This window comes from Borostomias antarcticus (genome assembly GCF_949987555.1).
Source record: "Borostomias antarcticus genome assembly, chromosome: 17".
Taxonomy (NCBI): domain Eukaryota; kingdom Metazoa; phylum Chordata; class Actinopteri; order Stomiiformes; family Stomiidae; genus Borostomias; species Borostomias antarcticus.
In genome coordinates this window covers 23,855,218-23,869,138 of record NC_140250.1, presented here as the reverse complement: position 1 = coordinate 23,869,138, position 13,921 = coordinate 23,855,218, and the positions used below count along the sequence as shown (strand labels likewise).

The following is a 13,921-nucleotide window of genomic DNA, read 5'->3' as shown; positions in this document are numbered from 1 at the left end:
AGCCAGTGTAGAGAACAGAGAAGGGAAGTTGTGTGGGAGAACTTCTGGTGGTTGAACACCAGGCAAGCAGCAGCTTTCTGGACAAGTTCCAGGGGTTTGATGGCTGATGCCGGGGCCCCAGCAAGGAGGGAGATGCAGTAGTCCAGGATAATATTGGTCTATCTATCTATCTTATGTGTAGACTATTATGGTTCTGTGGATCCAGGGCCTCTCTGTCTTGCCAATACTAGTTAATGGTACTGAAGTAGTCAGTACTGAAGAGGGCAGAGCCCAGTGTAACAGGTCCTTCGCTTCGTCTACCTGAGAAGACACACCTGTTATGACTGGCACTCTCCTCTCCTCCATTGTCAGGGCTGTCAGGCGCTGGGATGAGAAGGTCAGTGTGTCTGTCCTCCTATTGTGATGCTTAACTCCAATTAGTGGTTACCACTGCGTCAGCGACAGCCTGTTTCCATCTGCAGAGAAGACAATAGGTGAGGGTTAAACACACACAAACACACATGCACCACTTTTAACCTGTGGTTCAGAGCCAGGTTTGGAAATATGTTTAAAAAAAAAAAAAAAATCATTATTCATTCTTTAATTTTAGGATTTTGACAGCTGAGGCTGTAATTATATCTGCTCTGAGATAATCACGTTGCTGCTCGTTTCGTTTCGTTGGAAGAGAGACCAGGCTTGTTTAACCTCTTTAATTATGTAGCCTACAGTACCTGTCTGCAGTGGCATTTCCTCCTGTCTGGCCGACAAATTTTTCAGTTAATTCCTTTGTTTCAGACTGTTTTTTATATATATATTTTTTTAAACTTAAATGCATGTTATTATGCCAATTGTGTTCTATTCCCCCCTCAATGTTGTCAGCGCTCGGGATCGCCCCCCCTGTTTGATGCTGTGAAGCTATGGGAAAGCCAGAGTAGGCTAAGCCAGGAAGCTTTTGGCTTACAAAAACATTTTATTTTGTTTTCTTTTTTTTTTTTTTGCTTTTATTAGCCAATCGGATGAGAATTAATTTACTAAACTGTGAACTAACCCAGACATAAACTAAACTGTGATTAGTCAAGATGCTTCAAAAAGGGGCTGAGGTAGCTTTGGCTTCTCCCCAATCAAATCTGCTAGAAGCCAGCTTTCCATTTGTCATGACTGATAGTGCCTCCTATACGTTCATCACGTTATCCAACTTAGCTACTTGGCAGCAACAGCCAGTTAGCAGCAACTATGGAAAACAGAGACCTTGAATATTTGGTGAACAACGATTTTACAAAATGAGGCTTTAATGAGGCAGCTCAAAATAAAAGAAGAGGGGAGACCTCCACCTCCACAAGACCTCCACCTCCACAAGACCTCCACCTCCAAGACCTCCACCTCCACAAAACCTCCACCTCCACAAGACCTCCACCTCCACAAGACCTCCACCTCCAAGACCTCCACCTCCACAAAACCTCCACCTCCACAAGACCTCCACCTCCAAGACCTCCACCTCCACAAGACCTCCACCTCCACAAGACCTATACCTCCACAAGACCTCCACCTCCACAAAACCTCCACCTCAACAAGACCTCCACCTCCAAGACCTCCACAAGACCTCCACCTCCACAAGATCTCCACCTCTACAAGACCTTCACCTCCACAAAACCTCCACCTCCAAGACCTCCACCTCCACAAGACCTCCACCTCCACAAGACCTCCACCTCCACAAGACTTCCACCTCCACAAGACTTCCACCTCCAAGACCTCCACCTCCAAGACCTCCACCTCCACAAGACCTCCACCTCCACAAGACTTCCACCTCCAAGACCTCCACCTCCACAAGACCTCCATCTCCACAAAACCTACACCTCCACAAGACCTCCACCTCCACAAGACCTCCACCTCCACAAAACCTACCCCTCCACAAGACCTACCCCTCCACAAGACCTACACCTCCACAAGACCTCCACCTCCACAAGACCTCCACCTCCACAAAACCTACCCCTCCACAAGACCTACACCTCCACAAAACCTCCACCTCCACAAGACCTCCACCTCCACAAGACCTCCACCTCCACAAGACCTCCACCTCCACAAGACCTCCACCTCCACAAAACCTACCCCTCCACAAGACCTACACCTCCACAAGACCTACACCTCCACAAGACCTATACCTCCACAAAACCTACACCTCCACAAGACCTCCACCTCCACAAGACCTCCACCTCCACAAGACCTCCACCTCCACAAGACCTCCACCTCCACAAGACCTACACCTCCACAAGACCTACACCTCCACAAGACCTCCACCTCCACAAGACCTATACCTCCACAAGACCTCCACCTCCACAAGACCTCCACCTCCACAAAACCTCCACCTCCACAAGACCTACACCTCCACAAGAACTCCACCTCCACAAAACCTACACCTCCACAAGATCTATACCTCCACAAGAACTCCACCTCCACAAAACCTACACCTCCACAAAACCTCCACCTCCACAAGACCTCCACCTCCACAAAACCTCCACCTCCACAAGACCTACACCTCCACAAGAACTCCACCTCCACAAAACCTACACCTCCACAAGATCTATACCTCCACAAGAACTCCACCTCCACAAAACCTACAGCTCCACAAGACCTACACCTGCACAAGACCTACACCTGCACAAGACCTCCACCTCCACAATGGAGGATGGAACTAGGGGGAGGATGGAACTAGGAAGTGCTGGCTAGCAAAGTTCTTACATTTAGTTGTGCTTTAAGTCACATATTTCAATCTTAGATGCATTATTTACTCTGTTGTGGCCACAATCTTCATCGACAGTTTTGCTGTGATTTAAGTTGTTGGTTTAATTTATTCTGCCGATGGGCGTGTGCTCGGTTTTGAATGCATATTGCCTGTAGTTTTATCGTGCTTTTATTTGACATATAGCCTACTTTATTTATTTTCAATCTATTTTTAACTGTTTATAGGTGATTTCAAACTTCAACATCGCTGTCGCCCCCCTCCGCACTCCCCTCGCACCGCCACTGTCTGTCATTGTGAATCCCGCTGTATGAGAGAAAGCCCACAAGAGATCACTTTCGTCTGATTGGCTGTCTGTCTACAAAGGAGCCGACCTCGCTCAGCCCACCCACTGTTAAATGACTTTTTCTCGACTTCCTTGCTTGCACTGAGGACAGGATCTAAACCGAGAGAGGGCTCACCATGGCAGCTAATAACGATTACCGGAGCTACCTGCGGAGCACCGCCGACATGGAGGGCGGTCAGCCCCGCTTCCACCCTACGCAGAGCTCGGAACCGACTTACAGACCGCTCCTGTTCGGAACTCTGGCTGTTATGGGATTGCTACAGGTGGCATCAAGTGTGGCAATATTGTTACACTTGACAGGTTATCTCCAAGAGGTAAGATTGGCAATAGGAACGTATTATGTCCCCGGGATAGCGCGCTTTCATTTTAAAACTGCACTTTTAGGGGAGCTGATCGAGCGACACACCGTTTGATCATTTATCTGCATTCAGGTTGCTTGTACATTTGTATTTTCAATATGAAGATAAGACAGCCGCAACTTGTTGCACAATTTCCTGGAATAATGACACCTTAAGAGGCGCTCGAAGCTTTGGATAGACGCGTGTTTTGAAGTTCGCAGGTTTTGCGGATCCAGTATTGGTGCGCATGTATAGCCTACTCTTCTACTAGTGCTGAGGTGAGCGCCATCACTCTCTCTTTGAAGACGCGCTGCTCCTGTGGAAGTGACAGCGCTGAGAATTTCCCCCGACAGTAAAAACGAGCTGTCAACTTCACCGTGTTTGTTTCTCTAAACTAAACAGATAGCATCTTGCGTTGCATTGCCTTTAGAGATTTTCCACCGAGATTGGGGCTTTGCGCTTTAACAGTTATTTCAGCAAGACGATATTTTCCAGTCCCCAGCTTATCTGTAGCATCATTCCATTTTCGCAGCAATAAATCTTGGTAATTGCATAGTGAGACACACGAGAGGTCTACTGTAAATACTGTCATGTAAGGCATCTTGTTTGTAAAATACAGATGTTTGTACTTAGGCATACTGATGTAGTTTTGTTCATGTTTACTTTGGGTTATTCGCCGTGTTCTTGCTAAATCTATCATTGGGAACACTGGAAAATAAACATAGATCGGTCTTCTCCAGTTTATGGTCCAAAGCAGAGCAGGGACTTGAGACAAGAGAATTCAGACAGGGGCTCCCTCCAAGAATCTCTCCAAGGTTGTTAATTTTGCTCCCCCAGATCGTGCACGCATCCTCTCCTCTTTAGTTTAGATATACCCCATGTCCCTGGGCAGAGAGAGAGAGAATAACATGTCACTGATATTTATAATGTTTATATTGCTCAGCAGGTTGTATCTTTTCATCTTTAGTCTTATTATGTTGTAAGCTGCAAAACTGTGTAACAGACCACTCTATACTGCCATGGCTGTTGTATGGTGGTTTTAAAGTTCAACGATAGTAATGTTTGGACAAGGCTGTACAAGGAGACATCTCAATAGGCCTGTTGTTAAGATATTTTATTAGCGAGAGAGAGAGAGACAGAAAGAGAGAGACTGAAAGAGAGTGTGAGAGAGAGAGAGTGCGGACTGAGTAATTACAATGTGTTTGGCTTGTTTTGGCATAAACAGAGTGGTGTGTGCCGGGAGCTTGCTATGTGCTGGACTTGTGCCTCAATAGGAAACGAGAGAGAGAGACAGAGAAAGAGAGAGAGAGACATACAGAAAAGTAAAGAGAGATGGACACAAAGAGGATGGATGGAGAGTGAAGAGAATGATGAATCTCAAAGTAGCATCTGGCAACGAGGACAGCTCTGATTGTGTTGGGGAACCAGTGCAGCTCAAGAATTCGAGCAGAGATCAGATCTCAAATGAACACACACTCTGTCCATACATTCCTACTATAGGCTCTAGTACTATACATGCAGCGCAGGACCTGAGCCCTGAGCCTCTGCTTGATTGGGCCGAATCAGCGTCTCCCTCGGTGGAAAGGAACAGGCACTCGGAGCCGTACGCTCAATAAACGCTCTCCAGGCCTGATGACAGCTCCATATGGTCCTGGTTTGGAGTGAGTCATGCTTTCAGAAGGGTCCAGACCGAGTGCTGGCGCTGGCCCAGCCTCTGCCCCCCCCCCCCCCCCCCCCCACACACACACACACACCTACCTGTAGGAGTTACGAGGCGGTTCGTTACGGGAGCAGGGCAGCGCCACATGGCGCCTCGCCGCTGCCGGGATATGCTGCTGTTAGCTGTTTCTTAACAACTCTCTGAACTGTGTTTCATCACACAGAGGTTTCAGCTACAACCCCCTTTTTTCCATAAGAGTGCAGTCTGAACATCTGGTCCAAGGACATGGGCTTGGGATGGATGTGAATAAGATGATGATGATGATGATGATGTACAGTGATGGTCAGGCCAGTATTCAATCTTGATTTAGGATAATGGTTTGCATTAAGGCGGTGGTGATAGGTAAGATTTTGGGTTGGTAGTAGATTTTATTGCTCGTTTGGCAGACACTTTTATCCAAAGCACCATGTACAATGTCTCGAGCTAGTGTTGGTGTGAAGTGCCTTGCTCAAGGGCACAACGGTCAGCAATGACTGTCAAGAAAAGCACTGTATTCTCTGATACAAGCATCAGTGACAGCATCATGGAGTCGTCCCCCCTTGCTCTTGTGTGATCAGTCTGTACTTCACTAATAATGTGAAGTACAGTGCAGTACAGTAGTGTAGGTCTGTGTCGGCTTGTGAGGAAAGACAGGAGTGGAACGCAGTCAAGAATCTGCCCAGCATACTGCAGTGTGTCGTCTTAGTGCTGTTCGGTGATGCAACTTTCCAGACCTGTCAAAGAACTATGTTTCTGAGAGCTATGACTTTCGTTCTCCCCAGGGGAGAAATCGAGTGGGCGTTTCTGTGACTCTGACACATGTTTTCTCCCCCCCCCCCAGGTAGACCTCTCCTCAGCTCCGCAGCGGCCAATGGAGGTGAGTTAAACCCTGCGTGACCCCTGGCAACACAATTGGAGTATACTCTCACTACTATCCATTTAAAAGGGACCTGTACAACATGGTATTCTTCTTGTGATTATGCGGTTTGTCACTGCTGTTGACCATATGGTAGGATTATAATTGACAGTATTGTCACTGCTGTTGACCATACGGTACGATTATAACAGACAGTATTGTCTGTGGATGAATCTATCATATATTTCTCTATTTTCCCATTGGACATTAATTCAGTGATGTCAAAAGGTTTTTCTCCTGTGAAATTCAGGATGTGTAACATGTAGCATGGGAACGCGTGTGGGAAACCACCTTGTCTGTTCAGGAATGGTCTTCAAACAGGAACCTACTGTTGCATCATACCTTGGCAGCGTATTGGCCCGTTAAGAATGTGTTGAAGTATTCACAGGCAGACTGGAACCATGAGTGTTGGCTTGAGAGAGGTTGTGTGTAAAACTTAAATCATAGTCATGTTGTTCCCATGGTTTTCAGAGAGAGACGGGAGAGAGAGAGAGAGAGAGAGAGAGAGAGAGGGAGGCCTGGTGCATGCTGCTGTATCTCTAAAGCTTGCTCTCGTAACCCTGGGTTCTCATGGGAGCTTTAAAGAGGTCAGATCACATGACTCAGCCAGGGGGCGACTCCAACCACCACTGGAGTGTCTGTGGGCTCTCAAATCTAAATACAGTTGATCCTTTCATTATAGCTGATGGAGCACCAATCAGGAAGTGGTGCTTTACATGGGAATTGCACTTCCTCTATCTATCTATCTATCTATCTATCTATCTATCTATCTATCTATCTATCTATCTATCTATCTATCTATCTATCTATCTATCTATCTATCTATCTATCTATCTATCTATCTGTCTGTCTGTCTGTCTGTCTGTCTGTCTGTCTGTCTGTCTGTCTGTCTGTCTGTCTGTCTGTCTGTCTGTCTGTCTGTCTAATCTAATCTATCAATGCTAGTTAGACAACTCTCTGCTGCTAGAATCAACTTTACTAGTGCAGTGCCCGTGCCTGTACAAATTCCTTACAAAGGCTATTGCTATGATTTACATTTACTAAATAAAATTAGTTACTCATACAAAAGGCTACTTGAAACAACTCCCCTTCCTTAATACTCTTTTGAACAAATGAACTAAGTAAAGATGTATTTGTTTTGTTTTTTTTCCTGGCAGAAAGTGACAGCGGTGTCAGGTGTCAATTGACAATATAGGAATATGGATCATCAGCATCTGCATAATCTCCAATTATTTAATATCAGAAGACAGGTTTTCTTACACTAATAAACGAACCGTCAGCAATGGGGTGAGGTGCAAGTATAAAAAGAATACTGAGATGCAAGTGTAATGGAGTACATGAAAATGCATTTTGACATGAGCTCTTCTAATTGCTAGCGGCACATGGTATTTTAGCCTAAATCAAATTTGGTAAATTTATGAAAGCCAAGCCCCCTGCCATTACAAGCGGTTCTATGATGGCCGTATACTACTTTGTCACAGTAGTATTGCTAATAGTGGAGCCAGCTCTGTAGCTAGCTAGCTAGCTAGCCTAGCTTCCATCTTCCCTATAAACCTAGACCCTGTTCGTTGGGAGGACAGTGGAAGGACAGACATAACTACAACATTCTGTTCTAATGTATATCAAACATATTCTGTTTGTTAGCCATTTTGACTTTTCTTTAGTTCTACATTAAGCTAGAATGCTAACGGCAGGTAGTGGAGTGTACCCTGCCACGCGAAACTACGTTTTACCGGCACAGTGCCCTCAATTCAAGAACCGTTTATCCAAACAACTTCACACTGGCCACTGCACTTCCTTGGGTCCTGAGCAATACACCTGCCGCATATCAACTTCATACAGTGCCGGGCTCTCGAGATAATCGTGCCCTAGACAGACATACAGAGACGTGTGGCATTATAGTTAGACTGTGAATTACGGTAGCTGTACTCTGCAGTGCACAGACTGCAAAGCGGTACACCAATCAATCAACTCCATTAAGTGACTTCACTCTTCTACACCACCGTTTGCCTAATGTCCTTAGTAATCTTAGTAACCTTCGCTCATCTGTAAAAGTGGCATAAACGGAGCGGTCTCATCGGAATGCACCATTGTTGAGGTTTGATAGGGGTTTTTTAGTAATTCCTTTTTGGAACGCTCACCCATTTTTTTGGCTTTAGTTTCCCCCTGCACAAGCAGAATCTTTCCAGGAAGTAAAACAACAGAGAAGAGAGGACTGCTTTGCTTCACTTCACTGTGTTTGATTTCCCATAACTCTGTAATTTCCTTTGAAATTATGTATTTGTATTTGCCCTGGTTGCCCCAATGGAGTACTTAGACAAACCACCCACACCGCCCGCCCTGGACTGAGCAGCTCATTCTGTCGTCAGCTGCCAGATGTTTCCCAGGGTGCACTGTGGTCCATGCTCAGAGGTTTATGAGGTGTCAGGGTGACAGGTCCGTTCGGGTTCTGTTGGCTCGCGTTCTGTTGTGATAGAGTCTGCCCTGGGACCGCTGCTAGCCCTCTGACCAGCGAGTGGATTTGGTAAAGAGCAGGCATTACTTGGGAACTGTCAAGTCTCTTGTTTGGCTTTGCTAAGAGCCCTTTGATCTCAGACAGGATGTCCAAGCCCAGAATGTCCAGGTTCCCCTCTTGTGCTCTCAGGCTAATCCAAGCCTGGGACTGGGCCGGGGTCTGGAATGGGCCCTGGGTCGGCCCTGTGGTCATTCTTGTGACAGAACAGCTCAGGGAACACAGAAAACATCAAACCCAATAAAATGGAACGAGTGACCCAGTCTTTACCTGCTGAAGTCTGCAGCCTCTCGTACTGGGATTTGTCGAACTGTGTGAGAGAATGCTTGATGATGATAGAGTTGAGAACTCACAGAGAGACTGTCTACTGCAGGCCTGTGCCCTTATACACCTACCAAAGGAATCATGGGCCATGCTGGAGACCATAGTCAGTCATGTAATGCCTCAGGTATACATTACTGGTGATGAGCTGGGAGCTGAGCTGGGATGAGCTGGGATTGCAGCCTGCAGGCCCTGTTGCCCTCTAAGGGCAGTATACAGCTGCAAGCCAGTCCTGGTTGACAAAGCAGTTTACTTGGACAGAGACCAGAGGTCTCCCGTGGAGTGGACTTTGGCCAATCAATGACATTTATCAATCAATAACTACCTGGGAGAAAGGACATGCAACAAGACCTTGCTCAATAATATACCGTTCTTTTACATCATTCCTACATCAGTACAATGGTCTAGACAGATCTGCAATGTGGTAGTGGATCTAACTGTTTTGCAGTTTGGTCTAACTCTTCAAAGCCTGGTAAGTAGTTTACTTAGTTAGATTGACAGACAGACTGATAGGTTATCAATTGATCTAACTTGATCTTTCATGTACATTACAGTATCTATCTATTCCACTGTACCTTTCCCACTGCTAGTGTACTTTTCCCACGGCTACTATACCTTTTCCACTGCTGAAACCCCAAATTCCCCCCACTGGGATTATTAAAGTATACCTTATCTTATTTTATCTTAATCCCCAGGGAGGAAATTGTTGTACTGTAGTTAGGCATGCAGTTGAACAGAAACTAGCTAAGGTGGTGCTCTTGAGTGTGTCCTGTCTTCCTGGTAGAGAGGTTGGACAGTATGTGTGGTGCGGTGTCTGACCACAAATCAGAGGATGCATCACACAGTGTCCAGCCAGACATGTTCATGATTTCTCCATCGCCTTGACCAGGCCTCGTTTACCTCTTAATTCCCCACTATCTCTCTGTAAATATTGTTTTTGGAAGACGGACTCAACTAATCTTAGCCTGGGAGCTGTGCCAGGTTGTCTGTGCCTTGTTTGGGAATAAATATAATTAGTAGTATAAGTAATATTGGTGAAACAAAGGTCCAATATGAACTTGTAACTATACTCATTCTCTTAGTACTGTATGACTATACTGAAATATTTAAATTTTTGTAAAACCTGGAGGCGTTGTGTGTGGTTTCCAGGCAATTTAGAATATCTTCCATTCCAACCTGAATGTCAACCCATTAATTTTGTGAAGCTATTTTATTTCTTGGCTCGGGGTGGAGGAGGTGAGATGACATTTCAGACATACCTCAGTTGATCAAACAAACAATATGATGCAACAGGCACTATGAAACAAGTTCAAACAGCTACAGGATGTAGCTGCCTTCTGGAATGAGTACTCTATCTATAAAATGTGAAGGGATTCCTTCCGGAGAGTTCTGGAGAGGCATCGTGAGTGTCGGTCTGCCTGGAGACAGACTGCGTTAGGCTCAGTGAACTGTTCCGTTTCGTAGAGCTCTCACCCTGGACATGTTTTTCATCAGCTCTTAAACAGAACCATCGCTCTCGATCAGAGCTGTGGCCTTGACAAATTTGAGGACCGCCCCAATCCACATGTGAAAGGTGACACTCTCCAGGATGCCTGGTTTTTGGGGCTCCGTGGGGACTGTGGGCAAAAGTCTGTATGTTTATGCGTGTTTACGTGTTCACATGCATTTACTGTACACTGTAAACTGTATGTATCTCTCATTCTCTCTCTCTCTTGGTCTCTCCCACATGCACGCTCCATTTCTCTATACCGTATATATCTATTTCTCTCTCAAACACAAACAAGAAGTGGCACTAAGAAACAGGAGAAGGAAGGATTGGTGAAAACCAACTATTGTGTCTGAAGTAGTATTTCCGTAATAACAATAGGTTGTTTGTGGTTTGGTGCAGTGAGAGGGACTAGCTTACACAATTCACCAATAATATGCAGTGGAATCGCTCTCTGACTTATAATGTATAACTATTTTCAGAGTTTGTGGTTTGTTATAACTTAGCATCTTATGACAGAGAACCACTAATAAGAGTTCACACTGTTTAACATGTGCACCCTTGGTCTAGGATTCCGTCACTTCACTAATGGCCATTTCCTGTGTCCGCAGGAAGTGCAGACAGAGCCTATTATCGCTGATGCGTTGAAAGATCCGAGGAAAGGCCGACGATGCAAGACCCAAGGAAGGGAGGGGCTTCCAGCCGCCCATCTACCAATCAGAACGTCTATAGATTATGCCAAGAGTAAGTCCGTAGGATGGACATCAAACAGCCTCTGATTGTGTCTCTGTCTGTTTCACACGTCTGGGTTAATCATCTAATAGCCCAAAAGTATACTTTACTTAGTTGTATTGAATTGCTTGAGTTCTTAAATCAAGATGGACCCCCTTGTGCAACAGACAAGCCATAACTCCTCTCCTATTGAGGGTTCTATGTATAGAATATGTACTGTGTGTGTGTGTGTGTGTGTGTGTGTGTGTGTACGTATGTATGTATTTATTTCTGTGTATGTATATAATATGCATGTGTGCGCGTGTCTGACCTGCTGCTGTTGCCACGGTTCCAGAGGGGGAGGAGCGCGTCGCCATGATCCACTGGGACGAGGACAAGGGGCACCTGCGGAGGATGCGATACCGCGACGGGCGCCTCCTGGTGGACGAGGCGGGCTTCTACTACGTCTACGCCAAGACCTGCTTCCGCTACTACGACCTGCAGAAGGAGGCGGCGTCCGGCGGCGTGGACGTGAGCAACGCCCAGCTCATCCAGTATATCTCCCACGAGAAGCACACGTCTCTGCCCATCAAGTCCGTGTCCCTCATGAAGACGGGCAGCACCATGCGCTGGAACAACACGCAGTACAACATGTACTGCGCCCAGCAGGGGCGCGGCGTGGCGTTGAAGGAAGGGGACGGCCTGTTCGTCAACGTGTCCAACGCCTGGATGCTGGACCCGGAGCCCGAGGGGACGTACTTTGGGGCGATAAAGCTGGGCAACTGAGAGATCTGACCACGTTGCGGACGGGAGGGGAAGGACCTGCTACTGAACGTTTTATGTACGTTTTACCACTGAGTGAGCACTTGTTGTACTGAATTTTTATATATGAGCTGTCTTAAGGAAATGATGATGGTGCGTTTTGTGTTTGAGATACCGTTCGTCTATGTCGCTCTTCACCGGCCTCGTTCACTGCTGGTAGAAAGGGGAGGGGCCTGTTCGGTGTTAAGGGGAGGTGTGGAAACATCTAGCTGTTCAGCAGGCCCTCATGAAACAAACAGCATTCACGTTCACACAATCATTTGGCAAGACCTGGCCATGTTTATCACGCTCCAAAAACTGCACTGGATGTTGTAGCTGGATGCATTTGAATGATTGGTGCGTCAGAATGACAGAGAATGCCAGACATACGGAGCAGGATCCCAAAGGTCTTCATATTTAGTTTATAACACAGCAGGAAGTTATCCGTCTTGCTAGTCTACTAGTTATGTAATGGTTAGTGGGATCACAGTCACAGGCAGAGCAGTGTGTTTAGCAGTGAACTCTGGTGAGCAGACTCTTCTCCCTGGTCTCTGCGAGGCTGTGGAGATTACCCAGCTTCCATTGCTCTGCTTACAGCGCGGCTCCACTGCCGCCGTCAGTCGACGACGTTCTAACGTCGACGGTCGACAAACGAACCTCTGCGATTCTCTAACTCAGACGCTGGCATCGAACGTGGCGCCACGGCTACAGTGAAGCCGCTGTCGTTAATTACAACGGCAGTGGAGCCGCTGTCGTTAATTACAACGGATTCATTCCCTCAGCGTCCGATGGCTGATGGTCGACGCTGCCGGCTGCAGTGGTGCCAGAGCGTGAGCTGAACAGGGACATTATTCCTCTTAACAAAGATATAGAACGGTATGCAATTGCTCTGTCTCACACACCGTATCACGATATAGTACTTCACTGTTAATTCTGTTTTCCAAGAAAATACAAGCGAGTTTTATATAGTCCATACCTGCATGTGTTTGTAGCTCATTACAGTATATATGTATTACATGGGTTTGTCCAAGTTCCACTGGTAACCGCTCTCTCCAGAAACAGTTCCCATGTTCTGATGTTCTGTAACGTTGAGTCTGACAAGGTACATTGTGAGGATGGGATTGAGGTTTCACGGCTTCACATGTTTTTATACTTCTTGCACAGTTTTTCCCCTCCCCATCTAAGGTAGTTATCTGATTAGTGACCATCAAATTACACAAGCAAGTTAGCAAGAACTCAGATAGCTGGACTGTCTGATCAAATGTAGGGAACATGATGAGAGATACTTATCTTATGAAACTAGTGGAGCCAAATTGACTTTGGAGCCATTTTTAATTTAAAATTTTCTTTTTTCATTTGACTCTCTCTTGAGGTAAATGGGAATATGCACTAAATGTATTTATTTATTAGATATAAAGATACAGAGATGGGTCATTGTTACAATGACCGGTCTGCTGCAAATCTTGTATATTTTATGTACGTATTACAATATGCAACACTTAGATTATTAGTAGACGCGCTTTTTCATTGAAACACAGGGGCTTGATGTTAGATTCCATATTTATGTATCTCCGTTCTCTGACAATTCTGTGTGCACTTGCCTTGCCAAAGCAGAGTATAATGTTTTTTCATAAGATTGTAGCAATTGTAAAGGTTAAAAAAATATTCCTTTTGTACAGTACATTCTTTTTTTAAATCCAATGTTTATTTATGTCAGTTTAACTAATAAAACAATTACTTTTCTAAAGAGGTTTGCTTGATCTTTTCACTGTGTGGGTACCTATAACTACTCTTCATTTAGGCACCCAGTGGTATCAAGGAGAATGAAAACAGATGGAGATCCATCCACAGTCAGTCAGGGTAACCAGCATCCCTCCTAGCTGCCTAGCTAGCACCATCAGTAGAGCGTGAGACTCATAAGCACAGGCTTACACATTTGAGCCCTATGTTGGGTGCAGCTAATCATTTGAATAGTTCATTTGCAAAAACAGATATGTGCATTTTGATACATTTTGATAAATCATTTTTTCAATCAAATGTCAACATGAAATATCAATTAAATAACAGTTTGATGG

The 13,921-nt window shown here is 45.6% G+C and overlaps 1 protein-coding gene across 1 annotated transcript; it reads left to right on the top strand.

The window, feature by feature from the left end:
• The first annotated feature begins 3,176 nt into the window (after positions 1-3,176).
• tnfsf11 (TNF superfamily member 11) lies at positions 3,177-13,410 on the top strand. The gene is made up of 4 exons (XM_084452348.1): positions 3,177-3,376; positions 5,941-5,976; positions 10,946-11,078; positions 11,401-13,410. Exons 1-4 carry the CDS (start codon positions 3,179-3,181, stop codon positions 11,829-11,831), a joined length of 798 nt encoding a protein of 265 aa, XP_084308474.1. The 5' UTR covers positions 3,177-3,178; the 3' UTR covers positions 11,832-13,410.
• The last annotated feature ends 511 nt before the right edge of the window (positions 13,411-13,921 follow it).

Excerpts from the sequence above, each read along its gene's own strand:
- tnfsf11 (XM_084452348.1), top strand. The coding sequence starts at position 3,179 with ATGGCAGCTAATAACGATTACCGGAGCTACCTGCGGAGCACCGCCGAC. Across the intron at positions 3,377-5,940 it reads TGACAGGTTATCTCCAAGAG|GTAGACCTCTCCTCAGCTCC; the intron begins GTAAGATTGGCA and ends CCCCCCCCCCAG. Across the intron at positions 5,977-10,945 it reads CTCCGCAGCGGCCAATGGAG|GAAGTGCAGACAGAGCCTAT; the intron begins GTGAGTTAAACC and ends CTGTGTCCGCAG.